This window comes from Cynoglossus semilaevis, chromosome 10 (assembly GCF_000523025.1).
Source record: "Cynoglossus semilaevis isolate Cse_v1.0 chromosome 10, Cse_v1.0, whole genome shotgun sequence".
Lineage (NCBI taxonomy): Eukaryota > Metazoa > Chordata > Actinopteri > Pleuronectiformes > Cynoglossidae > Cynoglossus > Cynoglossus semilaevis.
This window is the reverse complement of record NC_024316.1, coordinates 2499409-2520706: the sequence shown is the minus strand read 5'-3', so window position 1 is coordinate 2520706 and position 21298 is coordinate 2499409. Positions and strand designations below refer to the sequence as shown.

At 40.3% G+C, this 21298-nt stretch overlaps 2 protein-coding genes and 2 long non-coding RNA genes across 8 annotated transcripts in view; 2 read left to right on the top strand and 2 right to left on the bottom strand.

Annotated features, from left to right (window-relative positions):
- Positions 1 to 2083: 2083 nt before the first annotated feature.
- On the bottom strand, positions 2084 to 3459 carry LOC112487647 (uncharacterized). Its single transcript, XR_003050940.1, has 2 exons — positions 3349 to 3459; positions 2084 to 2249 (listed from the first exon to the last, which is right to left on the bottom strand). It is a non-coding gene; the product is annotated as an uncharacterized LOC112487647 (long non-coding RNA).
- Positions 3460 to 4507: 1048 nt separating this feature from the next.
- LOC112487646 (uncharacterized) lies at positions 4508 to 8546 on the bottom strand. Its single transcript, XR_003050939.1, has 2 exons — positions 7759 to 8546; positions 4508 to 6073 (listed from the first exon to the last, which is right to left on the bottom strand). It is a non-coding gene; the product is annotated as an uncharacterized LOC112487646 (long non-coding RNA).
- Positions 8547 to 11275: 2729 nt separating this feature from the next.
- Positions 11276 to 18963, top strand: LOC103384553 (transcriptional enhancer factor TEF-5-like). Of its 3 annotated transcripts, XM_025059277.1 has the most exons (13): positions 11276 to 11659; positions 12229 to 12476; positions 12612 to 12676; positions 12778 to 12840; positions 15025 to 15036; positions 15299 to 15409; positions 15533 to 15576; positions 15926 to 15987; positions 16076 to 16212; positions 16299 to 16469; positions 16622 to 16762; positions 16901 to 17053; positions 17141 to 18963. In XM_025059277.1, exons 2-13 carry the CDS (start codon positions 12470 to 12472, stop codon positions 17252 to 17254), a joined length of 1080 nt encoding a protein of 359 aa, XP_024915045.1. In that variant the 5' UTR covers positions 11276 to 11659; positions 12229 to 12469; the 3' UTR covers positions 17255 to 18963. The 3 variants fall into 3 exon arrangements, with proteins under 3 accessions (XP_024915045.1, XP_024915046.1, XP_024915047.1); XM_025059278.1 differs by lacking the exon at positions 15025 to 15036 and having other exon boundaries at positions 11280 to 11659; XM_025059279.1 differs by lacking the exons at positions 11276 to 11659; positions 12229 to 12476; positions 12612 to 12676; positions 12778 to 12840 and adding an exon at positions 12857 to 13071.
- Positions 18964 to 19092: 129 nt separating this feature from the next.
- Positions 19093 to 21298, top strand: part of pkp1a (plakophilin 1a) — a 19977-nt gene continuing 17771 nt past the window's right edge. Inside the window, exons 1-2 of one of the 3 annotated variants that reach the window (XM_025059275.1) lie at positions 19093 to 19240; positions 19328 to 20556. In XM_025059275.1, the coding sequence (XP_024915043.1) occupies positions 20373 to 20556 (184 nt within the window). In that variant the 5' untranslated portion in view covers positions 19093 to 19240; positions 19328 to 20372. Of the gene's footprint in view, positions 20557 to 21298 lie in introns of all 3 variants that reach the window. The other 2 variants (XM_025059276.1, XM_008318111.3) reach the window with 2 other exon arrangements.

The following is a 21298-nucleotide window of genomic DNA, read 5'->3' as shown; positions in this document are numbered from 1 at the left end:
AGGACTTCACAAACTTGATTCTGTTCTAATCTCTAACTGGACTTTCAATTTTTCAGTTCAGTGAACTGAGGAAATGAATTAATGAAGACATTTGGGATTTAATTAGTAATGTTAATAAAATTCAGTGACAGATCTGAGATCAGAGCTGCAACGACGTGTGTGTTGTAAAAATCTGTTGTAATGGCCTTCGGTCTACAACAGGGGGTGTCCACACTTTGTTGGCTTGGGAGCTACTTTTCAAATGACCAGACTAAAGTGATCCGCCCATGTTAATAATATTTAATATATATGAGCTGTATATTGTGATTAAATAGCTGTAGCCGTATGGCACAGTATGATTCAATACTCGTATTGTTGCTGATCTAGTCCTAGAGATTTAATATAAAAAATATATTTATATGATCTACCAGTACTCCCTTTGCGATCTACTGGTAGATCCCGATCTCCTTATTGGACCTCCCTGGTTTACAATATTTCCAGGTAACTATTTGTTTCTAGCAAAGGTGTGTGCGGTGATATTTCTCTCTGACATTTTGCTGCTTTAACCATGACAGTTTAGCAAGGACATTACAGGTGTGTGTACATGGTAGTACAAGTATATAGTATATACAATTACATAAATGCCATCTTTTAAAACGGCAAATTATTATTAATTTAATGTAATTATTAATTAAAAACTAAATTCATTTTCCCAGTTCACACACCAGTAAAAACAATTGTAAGACCAAGTGATTGACTTATTTAGTTTTTGCTCCATTTTCAGAAAGTTAATGTGGTCTGTAATAATGCTCCTATCACAGGTTGGGAATGGGTGGAGTCTCAGCGTTATATTAGACAGGTGGAGACAGTTAGTATCTCACAGGTGAACATTCACGCTGGCAGTTTTAACCCCCCAGTCGGTGCATGAAGAACAGAGAGAGAGAGTGCGCGTCACAGTCTGACAGGTATGTGGATTTTATTTGATTTTATTTTTATGTTTTAATAGTTTAATCTGAGCTTCAAATACTTCTGTTTCCGTTTCAGGTTAAAGCAGACTAACAACAATGGAGACGGTGAGTTGAATTCCTTTCATTTGAGTTTTTTATTGTTACAACCCTCAAAACTGCAATTTTCATTATACAAAGGTTCAATATTTTATCTATGTTTTTCCTTAAACTTTACTTTGGAATTCATTTTCAGGCAAAACTTATTTTAACCTTGATTTTTTTAACCTTGTAGGCATTATGTTAAAAAAAACATGTACAAAAATATAATGATAAAATACATAAAACAACAACTACACAATGGATGAATTAAGTTAACTTGTTGCTAAAGAAAAAAAATGTTATGATATAAATAAATAAAACAAATTTAACATTTAAACAGTTTGGAAATAACATGAGCCGGATGAAAACAACAAACCTTAATAATAAAATCTTATCAGCAGTAATGATGTGACGCTGAGCCGATGCACACTTGCATACATTTGTTAGTCAAAGCTAAAAACACACACAGTCCCAGTTTTGCGGTGGAGCTCATTTACAAACACACAAATAGGAAACCAGGTCTGCCGACAACGTAGATCAACAATCATAGAGCAGGGCTGATCTGTTCATTCTTTTTTTACATTAAAAAAGAAACAAAGATAGATGGGTTACATATATTTTTTTTCTCTACTTTGTTTGTGTTTTTCTCTAATATATTTAGTTAAATCTTTGTCAACTTATTTTTTTTTTTCAATAATGACATGATGTGTATGCGGCAGGCATCAGTTCCAATGTTCTTAATAAATAGAAATACTGTCAGTAAAAGTTATAGTTTTGTCAGTAAAAAAAAAAATCTTCCTGTCTGACAAATGAAGCAGACTTTTATTATTATTTGATGATGATGATGATGAATATTATCTGATGATCTTATCTTCATAACTGAGGTCAGCTTATTCTTTTTCCATATTTGTATATATATTATTTAAATAATAGCATAATGTGTGTGTGAGGCAGACATCAGTTCCTTTTTTCTAGATAAATAGAAATAGTGCAGTTTTATCAGTAATAACACCAAAAGAAATTGTCTTTTTTTTAATCTTATGCCTGATAAATGAATCTTTTTTTTTTTTTTTTTTTTATGATTATCTGATGATGCTAAATCAGATGGCCTTCGTAACTGAGGTCAGGATACCCGGAGGTCACGGAACCTGGAACGCAGCAGCGCCCTCTACATGTCCAGACGTGGATCTGGAGGTCATCGAGGAGTATCTTCAGGAGCATTCGCTGGAAGTCACACAAACGTACAGTTCGGGCTCATACCAGGTCACCACAGGTCAACAGCTGCTCTACACAGGCAGCAGGGTCATAGGTGAGTACAGTGGAGCCCAAACTCTTTCTGCTGCACCCCCCCCCACCCCCTTTCCCTCACCCCAAAGGCTGAGTACCCCCTACTTTTTGTACTTTTTCGTATTTTAGTGTATGGCTAACTCTGCCTGTCTCTACAGAGAACAGCTGCGCGGGTCAGCATGCGTATGAGTGGCACTGTGGCTCTCAAACGCCGCACAAGGAAGGTGAAGATCAAGCTGCGGCCCCGGCCTGGCATCCTTACCAGTGGGTCAGTTTTTTTTATTAACCCTTTCATTAAATCTTTAGCTCTCAGTCATTAAATAACACCAAAGCTCTTAGTCTACACACCGAAGTCCATAAAAGAACAAGAACTATTCTTTTACTTTCCTGTTAAACAGATCCGCCTGACACTGTGATCAATTTTAATTTAAAAATACAATAACTGTATTAGTATTTTACTGTAGTAAAACTTGTCCGATATTAACTTTTTGCCGATATGCCAATATGGTTTGAAACATGGACAAAAAATGATTTATTTGTTTACAAACCACTGTATTGAGTTGCTGGCTAAAATAGAATAATAAAATGAGCTGCAATGCTGCCATCTAGTGACTTTGACTTTCATATACAGCCGTTTTTCCCCATTTTCATCCACACCTATTCTGTATTGCATTGTTGGGGTTTCGTTATCGGAGGAAAAACTGATACCGATTCTTACAGATATTACATATTTATGCTAATATCGAGCCGACAGTAACGGACATCGCTGGTATTATCTCTGTACGACAAATGTGTAAAAATTATAAACCTGTGTTATTAAAAAAATGGAACAGTCCCTTTTTGACGTTTTTGCCTTATTTAACAGGATCACGTTGTCTATTCTGCCAACACTGACTCAGACTCTGGGTCCAGCTGTTCCCACTATCAGGACTATCAGGATTCCACTGACAGAGGGTGCCGGAAGGCCCGGGATGCTCTGACTGTGGCTCCACTATTAGGTTCAGATACACCCATGCACACACACATATGCACTCACCTTCAGCAGAACTCTTCATCAGTCCTGTTTGCTTTAACCCTCAGCAGGTAAGAGGAAGGTGCGTTTGTTCCAGTTCCTGTTTGAGATGCTCCAGACTCCGTCCATGCGCAGCTGCATCTGGTGGGTACAGTCGTCTTCTGGTACCTTCCAGTTCTCCTCGCAGAACAAGGAGCGCTTGGCGCAGCTCTGGGGCCGGCGCAAGGGCAACCGCAAGACCATGACCTACCAGAAGATGACGCGCGCGCTCAGAAACTACTCCCGCACCGGCGAGATTCAGAAGGTGAAGAGGAAGCTGACGTATCGTTTCGACGAGAAGACACTGAGAGGTCTGCAGGGAGACTCGGACAGAGCGAAGGAAGCTGACCGATGAGGACGGGAAAAGGGAAAGCCAACGTGGGTCCGGTCGTTAAAGGTTAAAGGTGACAGACTCAGCGTAGGAGGAAACCAAGTGAGAAACTGCTTGTTCATAGCACAACCTCAGAAAAAGCACCTTAAAAAGGCCATTCATTCATCTACAGCAGGCAGCCTCCACTATTAGCCAATCAGTGCTTCTCAGTTATTTTCTCTCACGCCCCAATGTTTTCACACCCCCGCCCCTTCCGATCCACACCGCCACGAATTGAAACACTGAACCTGATAACAGGTATATTTTTATCCGTACAAACCACTGTATGAGATGCTGCCACCTAGTGACTGGAGGTTTTTTATCATTCAAGCATTACAGCAGTGGTACACTTATGTCCAGGGTTCCATATTCCATTGGAAGCCCCTAGCGCCCCCCCCAGGGGGACACGCCCCACTACTTGAGTACTGCTGTAACTGTAGATGACGACACAACCTGCTGATTCTGAATCTGTGGGAAAGACTAAATGAATACTGAGTATTTGTAAAAAGCTGCACCCAGATACACGTGAACCAAACAGGAATGAGAAATATGTAAATACATCTCAAAAGGTTTTGGCTTTTTTTATCTACTTTATAAGTAGAATTAGAACCAAACGTGTGAGTGTGTTTTGGTCGCTTTGCTGTTTGTTTTTGTGTTTATTGTTATTATTTACGTGTATGTTTTTGTTTTCAGTTTTTCTTTCTATAAATCAAATGAGAAAAGACTTTTTTTTTCTTTTTTTTTTTCGTTCTTATGTCTCTTGAAAGATCCATGCAAATCATCCTTATGTCTCTTGAAAGATCCATGCAAACACAGATTGTTAACTGAACCAGACACTCGCGTATAAAAATACACACAGGCAAAGTTTATGCAAACTAATCCAGTAAATGGTTGATAACAATCTTAGATGCCTGTTACTGTATCAGTCATATCAACTTGGGGGGTGTATCTCACTACACACGCACGCACACATAAAAATACACAAAAACACACACAAGTCAAATATTATATATTTATAAAAAACAAAATTTAAAAAGTTTTTTGGCTTAAGCAACATAACTGACACATGAGCATGAAAAAAATTCAACATAAGTATTTTAAATATTCCAAATGACCCGTAATTTTTTTCTAATTAGAATAAACAAATATACAAACACAAATGTAGCAGTACAACTATATAATATACTAAAAATTACCAACACTTTGTTTATGTACTTTCTTGTTTCCTGGATCTTTAAATCTAGGCAGAAAAACGTGATAAAACAAAAATGTTCAAATAGTACCTTAAACCAAATTGATTTATTTCAAAAACACATTTGAATCTTGATATGTAGAAACTTTAAAAGTGATGATGAGCATCAGCGAACTCCTCTGGGAAGGCAATAGATTGTATAGTTATCACCTGAGCAGGGTTTGAGCCCACCAAACTATACAACCTACTACCTCACCCTGAGAGAGCCCAGTTTGGAGGTCAGATGTCATGAAATGACTGTGTCCTGTGATTACTGACAAAAGGAGAGTTTGCATTAATTTACTAAAAAAGTAACCTAAGCGTATTCTCAAGAGATTTTTCTATTTCCGCTTTTTTTTTTTTAGACATTCATGGGTACGTATGTGTAGATGCGGAAAATACTTGTATAAACCAAATTAAATTCAGACTCTTTCTGTTTATGTTTGTCTATTATTAGGGATGTCTGCAACACATTAGGGAGCTGCAACACTGCCATCTAGTGACTTTCACTTTCATATACAGCCGTTTTTCCCCCAAAACTATTTTAAGGGCACACTTCATTTGGCAAAACCCAGGTATTGCATTACTGGGGTTTCATTATCGGAGGAAAAACTGATAACGATATTTACATAGAATTACATAATTATGCTAATATTGGGCCGATAATATCAGTTGTCCGATATTATCGACCATCCCTATTTATTATCAATTGCCAAAAAATAAAGTTCAGTCACAGTGTGGTGTAGAGGAGTGCGATATTCTGTTGAGCTAGCCTTGGTATTGATACGTTTGAGGTCCTGAGCTGTAGCCAAAGTTTAGCTTTGACAGTGAGCTCTTTCAAGCATCGACATCAACCCTGCAACGCCCTCCTGTAACTACCAAAAAAAAAAAAAGAAAAATCCTAGTCACAGAGCAGAATTGGTTTAACTGGCTACTGTAGCGTCTGCTGTGTCTGTGACGACTTAGCTGTTTCCTTGGAAAAGACAGTAGATTGTATAGTTATCCTACAACGAGGTCAGGAAACCTCACAACTATTCAATCTACTACCTCATCCCAGAGAACAGCAGTGGTTTTTCTATTCCAGCAGACGATTCTCCAGAATCAAACTCCTGAAGTAACGAAAAAGGAGAAGACACAAGGTTATTCACGTTCGTTCGTTCGTTCACTTCAGTGCATTGGCAACAACATAATTCACTGATGTGCTCAGCTTTCTTTTTTTTTTTTTTTTGATTTTGCAAATAGTCACTTCTGAAGGGGTGGACAGAAAAATAAACACGCAAGTGCAGAAACCGCTGCTGAATGTGCTGAATGTACACCTAAAACAGACACTTTATTCGAAGGCTGATCCATGTGATTATTAGGAAACGTAAACACAACATCTGCGTAGCGCAGAAACGCCATCCGATTAGCGTCCAAGACAAGTGACGTAGCCGAATATGATCAATGTTTCAGCTGTGTCAAACATGACTGTTATCATCCGAATGTTTAAACCCAGTATCTGTGACGGTCTGCAGGACAATCGGTTGACCTAAGCCTGTTTAGCTACGCAAAAAATAGAAAAAAATTATAAGATATAGAACTAAAATTATATATATATGTTTATAAACAATCTTGGAGAATTTCCTGGCTAACACAGATGGCTGTGGACTCTGAGGCTCTCAAATTTCTTTGGTCATTCCCCGCTCGGGGGGGAGGGGGGTGGGGGGGGATTTCCCAGCCTCAAAAAATCCCAACAAATAACATTTCAAATGAATTCAACTAACACCGAGTGACGTCATATTTTACAGCGACTCAAAAACAACAACATCAAATAACGCACAGTTCAAAAATAAAATAAAAGTGAAGTCGTGACATCATCACTTGAAAACTTGGGAAACTTCCGCCCCATCTGTCAGGTCTCCGTTGCCCACCAATGGGACCCGCCCCACACTTTGAGAAGCACTGGTTTGGATTATCTTACAGTGTTGTGCGAGATCAATTTGGATTCTATAATATGATAAAATAATATCTTTCTTTTTTTTTCCAGGCAAAGGCAACGGCATGTTTTTCGAATTTGGGCTTTACAGAGCACTGCTGCGTGTAAGTATGCTACAGCGTGTGTGTGTGTGTGTGTGTGTGTGCTGCAGCTTCCTGTGTAACAGCACAGAGACTTCCTGTTGCCTCAGTAAAAAGCGGTGGTGGGTCAGCATAGCTGAGAGCCAATAAGATCACAGGAGGCTGAATACAGGAAGTGAGGCCGGCTGCCTCTCCAGCAGGGGAAAAAAAACTCAGAAACATTATGAGGCAACACGATAAGTTCATCTAAGGATAAAGAGGAGGGGCGGGGCCTGTGCACTTCCCTCCCTCTGTGTCTCTGCCTGTCAGCCCTGTTCCCTCTGTTTTTCTCTCTCATGTGTCACTTGTTGATGCGAAGATTTCTCGTTGTTTTTCTCGTAAACCGATCAAGAACGTCTTTCTGCGGGGAGAAGGAGATGACGAGGGAAAGTGTCGGTCGTGTGAAAAGGTTATTTCGCCATTGTTTCCCAAACACGTGGCATTAGGGCGCCATCTTAGCTCCCACCTACGTTAAGATCATGATAACAGTGGGGTTCCAATTCCAATTCTGATTACAAAAATTCGTAAAAAAAAGGGGGGGGGGAATGGCATCAAACCTTTCACACAGAAAAAAAGCACTGGGTCACAAGCAGCTGTAGAAGAACAGGAGAGTAAATACCGTCCCTCGTTTCTGTCTCATGATTAAAAGAAGAATTACAACCACCGCAGCAGCAGCGGCGGCAGCAGAGAACACACTTACCTGAAAACTATTCCGGTCTGATCTCTGAGAGAGAAGCCAAAAAAGACCATCCTCTTCCTATTGTCTGTCCCCACACAAAAAAAGAGAGACACCTGTCTCTGGAGCAACTCAACAGACTGACTGTTTACTGAGGACTGTTGCTGCTGCTGGTGTCCTGTGAGCACAGAGGAAGGACAGGAGAGGTCAGAGGGAGTTGAGAGACACTGAAAGGTGGCCCAGGGAGGGGGGACAGAAGGACAGGGTCAATGTGGAGTCACATTGAGCTCTGAGCTTTTTAAAAAAGTTTTCCCCGAGATGTTGTTTCGAGCCAAAATGGCGGCGAGCGGAGTGGGATGTGGCATGCGAAGACAAGAAGGCGCGTTTGACGAGGAAAAAACTGAATGTCGGACGAGGACCCAGCTCGGGAAAAAAGGACGAAAAGAACCAGAGGAGTTAGGGCAGAGACAGCGAAGGAGAAGGGGAGGAGGAGGGAAAGGCAGCAGAATTAGATGATACGGGTTGAAAATGGATGAAATACCTGTAGTCTGTGTGTAGGCCACACTGGACTGGTGGTGGAGGAGGAGAGGAGAAAATAGAAATATAAAGAAATAAAACTAGAAGAAGAAGAAGAAGAAGGAGGAACGTGATGGCGGGAAGGAGGGAGAGGAAAGTTGAGCACAGCACACCCTCTGAGAGCAACACCCCTTTCCTACAATTCCCTCCTCCTGGCGTGAGCACGTTTGTCCTGCGCGCACAGAGTGACAGAGACACACACACACACACACACACACACACACACACGCCGACTAACTCACACACACTTCATCATCCTGGGCCAGGCTTTGTATCGACCTCTGCTCTGCCCCGGGTCCTGTTCGCCTCCATTCTGCCTCAGTTCTGCCCACTTTGGCACAGATGCCCAGAGAGAGCGAGAGAGCGAGAGAGACAAGGAGAGAGAGACATAGAGAGAAGAAGGCGGGATGTTGTGCTCGGGAGGATGGACGGTAAAAGAGGAGGAGTCAAAAAGCCCCACAGTCACAGATACAACAGAGTTAGAAACACTACCAGGTGATCACAGGCTGTAATTGTGATGACTCAGCCTTTAAGATTTACTGAGTCAAGTGGACACGTGCGGCCAGCCACCAGCAGGGTTCAAGACTGCCGCTTTTTTAATCATAATCTTTGGTCCAATTCAACCTTTGTACAAGTTTAGAGGCTCCGTAATGCGAGGTTCTCCTCAGTTGATCAAGATGTCCACTTTGTCAAGACAGATCCCATTTGAAGGAAAAAAACCAATAAAACACAGATTGACAGTGGAGAGCCTGGTGGCACGTGTGTCTTTCAGTCAGACTACACGAAGACCAAGTTTCTCCAGTTCAGGTCGGACGGCTTCGGCTATCACGTCACTCTTGTTGTTTATGAATTTATTTCCTCACCTCAGATGAACTCTCTGAACTGGGACTCCTCCCTCCTTCTCACCTCACTCCTACTTCTCTTTCTCCTCCTTCACTGCTCCTTCCTCATTCATCATTTGCCAACAATGGATGGGCGAAAACTGTTTATGATCACGGAGGGAAAGACGCAGAGAGTGAAAGAGAGAGGGACTGGATCTCTCACTTCCTTCTCTCCGTCTTCTCCTTCAAATTCTGTCGTCTTTTCTCTCCTTTGAATACTTTTCTCCTCAGGTCCTCCTGCTCAGCTTATAAAAGTTTCAGCTGCACGCAGGAGGCCTGCCTCTTTTGGCAGCGGGCCAATGACTGGGAGAAACAAAGACAGAGGGAAATGAACAGAGGTTTTTTTTTTTTTTTTAGATTTTAGACTTTTAAAGCCAGATTTAAAGGGAACAAACTCGGTAAATGGATTCAACAGAATACGTCGAAAAATGTAGAATGTTTAGCAACAAATGTGTACCAGAGCTTCTGTTTAAAAGAAAAGTTTTCTTTGAAAATTCTGATTTTTCTTCTCTTTTTTTTTTAAAAAAACTGCGTCGTTTTGATTTTTCACAGGAAGTGTGTCGAAGTGTCAGTCTTGTTCTTTTTTTTTAATTGGCAGTGTATCATGTGTTTGATCATGGTCGCTTTCCTCATCGTCATGCTGTTGAGCGTGCTAGCTGAAGCCGATAACAGTGTGTTGAACTGCTCACGCCCAGGTCACTCGAGGACAAGAACTCATTCTCTTATTCTGTCACTTTAAAAGACCTACTGTAAACACGCACACATAATACTACACGTTATATCTAAAAAAAATAAATCTTATCACATACCTGTGGTGCACAATAAGAATTACAAAGCGATACATATTATATTATATTATATTATATTATATTATATTATATTATATTATATTATATTATATTATATTATATTATATTATATTATATTATATTAATTGCTTGGAACCTCTAATAACAAGCCCAATCCTCCCAAAATTGAGGTTAATTATCTAGTACACTCGGGTCAAACTCAGGCCCGGGGGCCAAATCTGGCCCGCGATGTAATTATATTTGGCCCGCAAGATCATATCAAATGTGTACTAGAGTTGGCCCGTCAGTATATACAGCCCTATATACTGGCAGGATTTGTAGTATTAGCGGTGTATGCGCTATGTTATAGCACATACATTTTGGTCTTTTTGTTGTTGGCCTGTGGAAAAAAGATTTACATTAAAAAGGGACTTGAAAGGCTACAGGTAAAGAGACATAATTAGAAACAAATCCTGCTGATGTGTATTTTATTTCAAATTTCATTTCTCACGTGTTTATAACATAAAGATTTGGTTGTCCCAGATTCCATTTTTACGCAAAACTAAAGTTTGTTTCCATATAAAAATATTCTACATCACAGATCTGGATCAGCTGGGATTGCTCCAGCCTTAGTGGATGGATGGGTAATACAGTTACTGAGTTACTGACTAAGACAGTGGTGCCCTCCGGTGGACATATGTGAAATCACCCCGAGCAGAAACCCTTTCCTTGAGCTGTTCCCAGAACAAATACTCTTGACTTTTTTTCTTGTTTTCCACCAAAAGTTTGCCCTGTCCTAGGTGAAATAGTCAAACCTATAATTCTAGAATGTTGCTCAGTTGCCAGGTTAACTAACTTTAACCCTACAGTACAGCTTTAAAGTCGAACTCTGCCGTGAGATTGGAACAGCTGCAGTGGATCCTAGAATGACGACAGACCGTCCACTGTGTTTGTCATCTGTGAGACTTTTTGTCGCTGCAGTCGATAAGAGTGAGCGACTCAGAGCTGGGTTTGACTGGGTGACATCTCACTCTGTTCTTTTCGTGTGCGCGTTTTGAGTTTTGCCGCCGTATTACTGTACTGGACGTTTTGAATAGGAGTTCTAATTGTGCGAACGTGGTGTGAGCATTTCAAATTTAATATGATGCAATCCCTGGTCTGTTTCTATACTTTTTATATGACAAACACGTGTATAGTACTAAAGTTGACTCTTACTCAAACCTGAGCCTAATTCTAATCCTCAAAGTAACTGAATCTTGAATCTCAAAATACCCTCTGGGTTTGTGGGGACCCACAATATGTTCCCAAAGAAACAAAGTGTCCTCACAACTGCAGTGTTTTTAAAAAACATGGCTCCCACACGTATAGTTATACCGAACACACACACACGGAAATACACAAACACTAGCGTTGGGTCGTCCTGGGAGGAGTTACAAAGAACTTTTCTTTTTCCTGTCGACGCGCCGCCTCTGATTCTTTCTGATTTCTCTGCGATTTGTACAATCGTTTTTCATTAAAACTTTTGTACTTTCCATTAGTTCCCGTTGAACAACTTTCTAGATGTGATTTTTTGGGTTTCAAGCAATTCTTATCCGTTAAGGAAGCCTGAACGTAGAGCGAAACTAGCGGGGACCGAGTGGCACAGTGACCGGCAGAGAGGAGGCGCGGATCCGCAGTCAGGTCAGACACAGTTCGGTCAGTGTGTCCGTTTTTGTGTGCGTGTGTATGTATGTGCGTGTTGTTCTATACAACATATACGCTGCTTAGGTGGAATAAACAACAACAACAACAAAAAAACACTTTTACAATTCCGCGCTTCCCAACGCTGTGAAATCCCGAAAACTTTAACACAACACCCGAAACAGCGACAGAAAACAACTTTAGAAAAGTTTTTATCAGCTCTCAAGCTCGTATTCTTAACAAATAAACAAGCTAACAAAAACACGCCAACAAGCTAAATAACTATTCAACTATAATCACCATAAATGCAGACAAGCTAATCGGCTATTAAAGCAACATGCTAACAGGCTAATCAGCTAACGGGCTAACAACTACATACTGACTAACAACTAAATGCTATGAAGTGCCAAGAAAAGTGCTAAAAAATACGTCGGAAGCGCTTGAAATATAATTGAACTTTTGTTTCGGTTGTTTTAAGATTAAAAAGCACTTGTGAAACTGTCAGTGTTTCAGGCGGCATCTGCTGTTTTTTGTTGTATTTTACTGCAACAACCTCCCTTTGGTCGCAGGTGAGTTGTGGGCGGAGCCGTCATCATTGCGTCGAAGTGGAGTTGTCGTGGCAGCCCTGATGGGGCGCAGGAGGAGCATGAAGATGCAGACGGGGAAGAGCAGGTGGACAGTGCTGACCGCGGACTGGATGGAGATCCAGAGGGGGTGTGGAGTGCAGACATTGAGCAGAGTTTCCAGGAAGCTCTGGCCATCTACCCACCCTGCGGGCGCAGGAAGATCATCCTCTCAGACGAGGGGAAGATGTACGGTAAGGTGACATCTTGTCTCCGAGTTTGATTGAAGAGTGTCTTCAATACAAGAAGACATCCTGTCTGTCAAAACTTTATCGCCAATAGGAACGGCCTCTCGTCTGACTCTCCGATGTAAATACTCTCTATTAAAGGTCGAAACGAGCTGATCGCTCGCTACATCAAGCTACGAACAGGAAAGACGCGCACCCGCAAACAGGTACAATCACCTCATGGTGTATGTGTCTTTAAAAATGGACAGGACTTTACTGTTGATAATGTTGTTATTAAATGGTCTTGGTTGTAATCCTGGCGCTTTAGGTGTCAAGTCACATTCAGGTTCTTGCACGTAAGAGGGTACGAGAATACCAGGCCAACATCAAGGTGGGTTTCCTCCATAAAAACCAATCCCCTTCCTCTGTAGTCACTGTTGCTCTTCTTCTTCTTCTTTCCTCTTTTTTTCCTCCTACTCCGTCCTGCTGTCTTTCTTCAGGTCTCTAGTCACCTTCAGGTCTTGGCTAAGAGAAAAGCTCGTGAGTTTCAGTCTGAGCTGAAGGTACAAGCTGTCTCACTACTTCTGCTTTGGCTCCTCTATGCATGTCTTTCTGGTCCAAGGTTGTTTTTTTTTTTCATTAGAACTTATCACATCCCAATCTTTACAATTTGAGAACTGACAACTATGGCTGCAGGCGGCTTTGAATGGGCAGAACACCTCCACGTGCATGTCAAGGCTTGGTGCAACTTTAACTTTAACTTTAATAGTCTGATTACTTCAGTACATAGCTTTGGACATTGCAAAAACCTTGGATGATCTCAGAAATTGTCCTTGGGGATTTAATCAACAGTGTTATGATTTGCATTCGGGCTGAGACTCTAGTCGTAAGTTTGAAGTGTGCTGTCGATTTGACGACGAGTTGTTGAGATGCAGTCACATCCTGCTGGACACAAGAAACAGAAAAACATCTCACAATTCTTAGATGTTACAGAGGTCGTTACGAATAGCCATTAAAAAAAGCATTAACAGTTGAGTTCCCATTGGATAAAAGGCATGGCTTTAAGTGACCAACATGTTTCCTTGGCTGACCTTTTGACTCCCCTGTCAAGCCACTGTCTACAATGTTGTTGTGTGAGGAATGGACTGTTTCCTGGTTAAAATTGGGGACAAAAAAAAACATCAATGTTTAGGTCAGTAGAAAATTAAGACTTTAAGTTTTTGGCTTTAGATTGGCAGTTGCATGACGCACAAAAGCACGGCTCAAAGCATGTTCATGTGATTTGGTTTTAATGCACATGCACATGAAAAGCTACAGATGCAGAATTAAGCTCCAGCAGAGGTTTTCTTTCCTGTCTGATCTCCACATTCTAATTCTGAAACATTTCCCACAATCCTAATAATGTCTTCACTATTACAGCTCTTTTCTGTGGTTTTACCAGAGCCTGTAATGAAACTCTCCTGTTGAGCCAGGACATGTTTAATTTACAGGATTTTCAAATGTAGTTAATATTGTCAGTGTTGGATGAAAGGATTTCTTATAGTTCACGTTAAGTTTTATTTCTTTTACTTTTGCTTTTGTCAGGAGTGAGCAATATGTTGTGTGTGTGTGTGAAAACAGGGAAAAGGTAGCAGATTTGGACAGTGGACAATATTTTCTATACTACATCTAACAAAAAACAAACATCTAACATCTTAAAGTCAAACATCTAACAGAACGATTCTGGACCTCTGACAAATATAGTTGGTGACCCTTGGTTTAGAGCAAGGATGTCAAACTCATTTTCACCGGGGGGCCACATCAGCCATAAAGTTCCAGTTGTAATTGGAAGATTGTATAGATGTTACTACTCCATAACATATTAATAAATGTTTCTACAATTAATCACGTGGGCCATAAAAAATTACTTGACCGACCGCATTTGGTCCCCGGGCCTTGAGTTTGGACCGCATTTGGTTCCCGGGCCTTGAGTTTGATAGTTTGAGTTTGAAAAATGGTTCTCATAGAGCTCCATCAGAAAATGTATCCATCAATAGTAGAGATTGCTCGATCCGATACTCGGGATTGGTATCATTCTGATATTGGTCAAAATTGTGCGATTGAAAAAAACAACTATAGCCAAGCTAACTTTGTGCGACATGTCTTAAACAGGGACACTATCACCTCAGCAATGGTAGCCAGTAGCAACCGGATGAGAAAAGAAAGTAGTGGATACTCCGAGTTGCAGTATCAGTATTGGACATGAAAATGTTGTATTGAACTGTTCAATAGAAAATCTTGTGAAAAGTAGCTATAGATTATGGCCTGTCACAATCAACATTTGATTTTCATCATCATGGGCATAACCACACATTTAAACACATTTAAACCACACAAAGGTTCATAAAGAAAATGTATGCATTTGACCGTAGTGATGGAGCCAGCAGTGGACCAACAAACTGCTGTTTCCCTGTTTATATTCACAGATTTCCTCCATGAATTTCAGTGATTGTGTTCTTGTTTTGAATATATATAGAGAGCGAGTTGATTGGCTAATGATTAATGTTAATTGCTTATTGTGTCTTTTCTGTCTCAGGCCATGAACTTGGTAAGTTTACCAATTAAACAGTTTTAATCTTTGTGCTTTGCAGTCGCTGCTTTTATCTCTTCTGTTTATGCTTAAGCTTTAGTTGAATTCATGCCATTGTTAAGGTTTGCTCCCTGTTCTCTACTGCGCATTTCTGCTGTCTTTCTCTACTGCTAATGGATGTTGAAGGAAGTTTGGCTGCTTGCTGAAACCGAACTTTTATACATTTTTTACCTTTTATTTTTCTCTTTAAATTTTTCTTCATTTTTTTCTTCTTGTTCAGGACCAGGTTTCCAAAGACAAGGCTCTGCAGACAGTTGCCAATCTGTCCTCGGCTCAGATCGTTACCGCTACCGTCGTCAAGCCGCAGACTCAGTTTCCTCCACCAGTTAGAGTGAGACTCGAACACACGTGTAAACACACTTGGTGAAACTCTCACCGATGGAAACATAACCTGTTTTTTTATGATTTGTTTGTTTTTTTTCTTTTTCTATTTTAATATGCTCCGTGGATGAAGTTCTGGCCAGGTTCGGTACCAGGACAATCTGGACTGTCACAGGAGTAAGTTTTACTGACATAACGCTAGCTGTTATTTTATTAATTATATATAATTAATATGTGGGGTTTTTTTTATTAATTCTGTCTAACGACATGAGAATAACTCACTTCCTCGACCAAATTTTTATTCCACTTTATAAAAAATGTTTTATTGTTTTTTGTTTAGATTTACAGTGTGGCCACAAGAGGCAGCAGTAGCACTTTTTGGGATCGTCTGAGCTAAAATCTCTGTTTTCCTCCAAGGGTTGAGAGCAGTTTTAAAAACACTAACAGTTTCCTGTTAGAATGCATTGAACTGGTTTTTCTTCTTCTAATCTGTTACGGTTGCTAATGGCTCTTGCTTTACTTTCAGCGTCAAACCCTTTGCACAGCTGCAGTACACCACTCGTCCTGCTGCTGTTCCTCCACCAATCAGTGAGTACAAGTCTGAACTGACTCATTCCTGTCAAAAACTTTTTTTTTAACCATTCCTTAAATCACTTTCTTATTCGTCTATCTTCAGTATTTGGGCCTCCACCACCTCCACCTCGCCCCGCTGCTGTCACCACTTCTGTGTGGCAGGATCGAACCATCGCCTCAGCCAAACTCCGGCTCCTGGAATATTCTGCTTTCATGGAAACACAGAGAGACAGAGATACAGTACTGACGTTTGTCTTGACGTTTTTTTACTTAGAGCCATTATTTGGTTCTGCTGTTACTGATTCCTTATTTTGTCGTCCTGACAGCATCAACACCTTTTCGTGCACATGGGTCCGTCTAACCCGAGCTTTGACGACCCAATCCTGGAATCAATAGATGTGAGGCAGATCTACGACAAGTTTGCTGAAAAGAAGGGAGGTCTGAAGGAACTGTATGAAAAAGGGCCGCGGGGTGCCTTCTTCCTGGTCAAATTCTGGGTCAGACACTTTATATTGTTTAAGTCAAATCACCAGCAAAAGCTGAGAGTTGTATCAGATTGGCTGAGCATTTATCAATTAGCCACATAAAAACAAAAATCTTTACTGTAGTTCTTGCCTAATCCAGGCTTTTGTTGCGTGTGCTGCTATAGGCTGACCTGAGCTGTGATGTGGAGGACGGTTCTGGAGCGTTCTATGGTGTGAACAGTAGCTACAGTGGAACAGAAAACATCAGCATTAGCATTTCTACCAAAGTCTGTTCTTTCGGAAAACAGGTGGTAGAAAAGGTGGAGGTAAGAAATCTAAGCCGGGCCACGCCAGCGCTGAGTAATGTTATATCTATAGTGTGATTAACATTAAGTGGCCAAGGTGGCGCTATAGTAAAATAATTATTACTAAAAACAAAAAAATTCGCTCTGTTTGATCTGTAGACGGAATATGCTAAGTTGGACGGAGGAAAATTCGTTTTCCGAATCCATCGTTCGCCGATGTGTGAATATATGATCAACTTCATACACAAACTCAAACATCTGCCAGAGAAGTACATGATGAATAGTGTCCTGGAGAACTTCACTATCCTGCAGGTCTGTCTAAATACGACTATGGTACGTATTTCTAAATCCCGGGCGTTCGCCTCACACTGTTGCTGTGCCTCTCTTTGTCTCCTGTAGGTGGTGTCCAACAGAGAGACCCATGAAACTCTCCTCTGTGTTGCCTTTGTCTTCGAAGTGTCTACGAGCGAACACGGAGCTCAGCACCACGTTTACCGACTAGTTAACGACTAATGTTTATGGACTTTTTTAAAAGACGCAAAACAAGAGAAAACAACGTTTCTGAGCAATGGTCATTGTTTAAAGACAAACAAAAAAAAAAAATCACCTAACTTTGGTAATGAATGCGTTCGAGGCTATTGAAAATCTTTTTCGCAAATGTGCGAATGATCTCAGAGTCACAGTCGCAGATCCTCGAGTTTTGGTTCTTCAAATAATTTCAACAAACATTTTCTGTCATTATGTTAACACTAAAAGAACTATAAAGTCAAGCGGCTTTGTTTTCTCCAAAGACTATAGATGATATATTTTTGGCCAGACGTTGGTCTTTGTTTACTTCTTTGTTGAAATGATTTGCGGGCCATGAGTAGTCTTGCTGTGATGATGTCGCATCATGCTGTGATAATGAGATTGGGGTTTTTTTGTTTGTTTTTTTGTTCTTTTTCTTGAGCGCAACTGTTTTTGAAAAGGATTTAGACACTGAAGTTTTTATATCCACTAAGATTAGATGCGAGGCTAAAGTGCAGTACTGCCGAAAGTCATGGGGGGGGTGTCAATGATAAATGACCCAAATGTGCAGCATTTTTTAACACTAAAAATGTATCGAGCCCTTTGTGAGTCTTTTAAAAAAAAACACTTCAAGAGACGTGGGTACAACGGAAAACCTGATATCATAATTATCTTCATTTAAAACAATTTGTAATTTATTGTAATAATGGTAAATTCCACTTTGACCTCTTATGACTTACTTTTACTAGAGTTCTGTCCTCTCCTGTACTGTCATTACCAGAAAGATACGGCGCCCCCCTTTGGTACTTTGCAATTAATCACTAGCATTTTTTGTTGCAAAGCGAGACAGATTTATTTTTTTTTAAGTCATTGAAATTTAACTATTGTTACTTTGGCGGATGTTATCAACACTTGAGTATTACTAGTTTTTCACCGCATAATATTTAGCCGTGACGTTATCGATCGGAATTCTGTCACTTTTATATCGTACAAAACGCTCATCACGTCGGTTGTCAGACGCTCTGTTGTTTATGGACAGATCACTACTATGTTGACACAAAGGCAATGACAATTTTATTATTTGAGAAAAAAAAATGTAAAGACGGCTTCAGAACTAGCCCTTTGGGATGTCTACCTCCAGACCCACTGTAAATGAGTTTTAACGGATTTCTTAAAGTTTTTAGAAGCTGACTGTCCCCTGCCAATAGAACCGGCCTGTTGTGCATTACGTGTAAACTTGGCTGCCAGCAGGGACTCCAGGAAGACCAGGCTCATGTATCAGTACCATGTACAAACAGAAAATACTGACAGGTTTCCTTTTTCTGTAGCAGCACTGACGTAAGGAACACTACTTTAAAATGGTACTTAATTAAACACAAACAGTATTCAGATGATAAGTGTCACAAAACCTCTGTGTAGTCACCTGCCCTGCAATAGATTTACACCGGGAAAAACACTAGCAAACTTTACAACTGACACTTTTCTATTATTTTCTTGTACTATTTAATTTTTTTTTTTTTTTTTTTTTTTGGCACCTTTGTAGTCAACATAACCTTATACCGTCGCCCTCTGCTGGCAGGGTTCTCTTTAATATGTGGAATATAAAAAAAAATGTTTTGTGACATAATGGCGGCTGTTTTTGAATAAGATCTTTTTAGGACTTAAGTCATTTAATGGAACATTTTGTATTATGAACCAATAAAATTACACCGCAATCAGCTGTCAGTCTCTAGTTTTGTGGTCTTATTTTCAACGTTATTACTTCGATTTAAGTAGCAGTACTTGTCTGGACCACCAGAGGGCAGTATCGCCTCTGTTGTCCGATCCTACTCCTGTATGGTAACTCAGTTTCAACCAATGTATCTCCACTTATCAGTCATATAAGTATATAAGTAACAGTCGGAAGGCCTCAGTAGCGTCATTACACCGGAAATAGTTTTTTTTTCCCCCTTAGCTAGCATGTATGTTTTTGTAGTAGAGAATAACTTTCAGGTTAATATGAACATGCTGTTTAATGATATTTTAATTTAATTTAAATTTGTTTCTTGTGACGAGATAACAAAATTCTACTTTATTTAGGTTTAGTTAGACATAAAATGTTTCCAGCAGCTTTCCAACATGGCGGTGGGAGGCCATATTGAAAGAACACGGAGCCTCATGATGCCATGATAGACGATACAGACAACAGTACGCAGTTATTCTGGAGGCAATTAATCCCAATCAGCATATGTGGCGCAATAATGAAGGGGGCAACAGAGGAACACAATTCAATCAAAACCAACGAAGTAAACTGCAGGAGCTGGAAAGAAGATAAGTAAATATACAACAATTGTGTTTGTTCATGTCCTTTGCAAAAAAACAAAATAACAAAAAAACAACAACTCATTAGTTAATACGGACATGTGACACGAAGTCATGCATCTGAAACAACGGAACCAGTTACAGTGTGTATATATTTGAAGAATATTATTGAGTGAACCCTGTTTGACAAAGGTGTGGTTTGACGACACAATCACCTGTTTATTCACGCGAAGTTTGTGCTATGAATGGTAATACATTTAAATGTTTAAATGTACAGAAAAACGATTAAGTTAGTAAGATTTAAAAAAAAATACAAAATGAAATGTTTATTCAATGTTTAACTGTCTATAAAGCCAAACGTTAAATTGTAGAAGTACAAAATGATTCAAACAGCCAGCATGATTTGTATTACTATTATTAATATTATTATAAATATTAATATTATAAATATAATTTTTTATGAGGTGCGAACTTTTCAACATCTGTCTTTTTTCACCCCAGATCTGTTGGTGTGGTTGCAGATCAAGAGTGGAGATAAACGTGTGGGCGTTCCTGGTCGTGTTAGTGTGTGTTTGTGCGCACACACTTGTGTGTGTGTGTGTTTGCACGTCTTCACACACACACCCTTCTCCCTCCCTGTAGATCAAGTGTTTTCCACCTAGATGGGCGTGATCGCACGGGGCGGGTCTTCTGTCTGCAGCTATCAGATCGTCGCTGTCTGGGTCTCACTTCTACTCAGAGGTACAGTCCGGGTCTGTTTAGGTCTGTCTTCAGTCCAGCAGTAGATCATTCATCTGTGGGATTATCGGCGGGATAGGATAAAATGATGACTCCAGAGCCGCTGCGATCGGCCACGACTGTTGGAAGTGGGGAGGACACTTCGCTCGCGCTTCCGTCCGACAGCGGACTACGTACGGGACAACAGCGCGTGCTCGACCAGGTGCACACGCTGAAGAGAAGCAAGTCCAAACCCGGGAAGAACGGAACCATGGGCCCGGTATCGGCAGGTGAGTCTGCGACACCGATCTGTAAGAACTGTACCTTAATCGTGACATTTACCTTAAACTAAAGAGCTAAACGGTGCAGGTGATGAATTAGGTTAGTTGGACACTAGAAACTGACCTTTGGTCATTACTTTGCTGAGTTGCCCTGTTCTTGAGTGGAAAACTGTTCAGGGTCTTAGATCTCAGGTGCAGGTGCTGACATGTTTGGTGGTCAGATGGTTCACGTCTCAGCATTTAAAGTTTAAGAAAAAGAGATTTAGATCAGGGGTGTGAACCTCATTTGGTACATACAGCCTGATTAGATGTCATATGGGCCGGACCAGTACAATCATAACCTACAATCATACCTATAACTAACAATAAGTCCATATTTTTCTCCTTAGTTTCTATGCAAAAAAAAGTAGAAGTATAAATTAAGCATATTCACACAAACCTCATCAACATGGAGCGTTTCTGCATTTTTTAAATTTCAAAACCCCCTAGATGGCCAGTATTGGCCCGCCGGCCTTATGTTTTACACCCCTAATGTAGAGTATGTGGAGTTTTTTTTGTTTGTTTTTTGACTAGCCTGCAGTCCATATCAGTCTGGCCTAAAAAATGTCTGGAGAATTACGAGGAGGTGAATCTGACGGGTGACCATTGAGCAGCTAAAGGAGATGGAGGAAATTTACAAAAGTAGAACTGTTAGTTTTCTAAACTGACTGAAGAGAAGATTTACCTGGAGGGAAAAAAACGTTTTTTTATG

What these genes read in the sequence shown, in the direction of transcription:
- LOC103384553 (XM_025059277.1), top strand. An exon ending in AGACGCGCACCCGCAAACAG is followed by an intron (nt 12,677 to 12,777) that starts GTACAATCACCT and finishes CTGGCGCTTTAG; the next exon opens with GTGTCAAGTCACATTCAGGT. An exon ending in CACAGAGAGACAGAGATACA is followed by an intron (nt 16,213 to 16,298) that starts GTACTGACGTTT and finishes TCGTCCTGACAG; the next exon opens with CATCAACACCTTTTCGTGCA.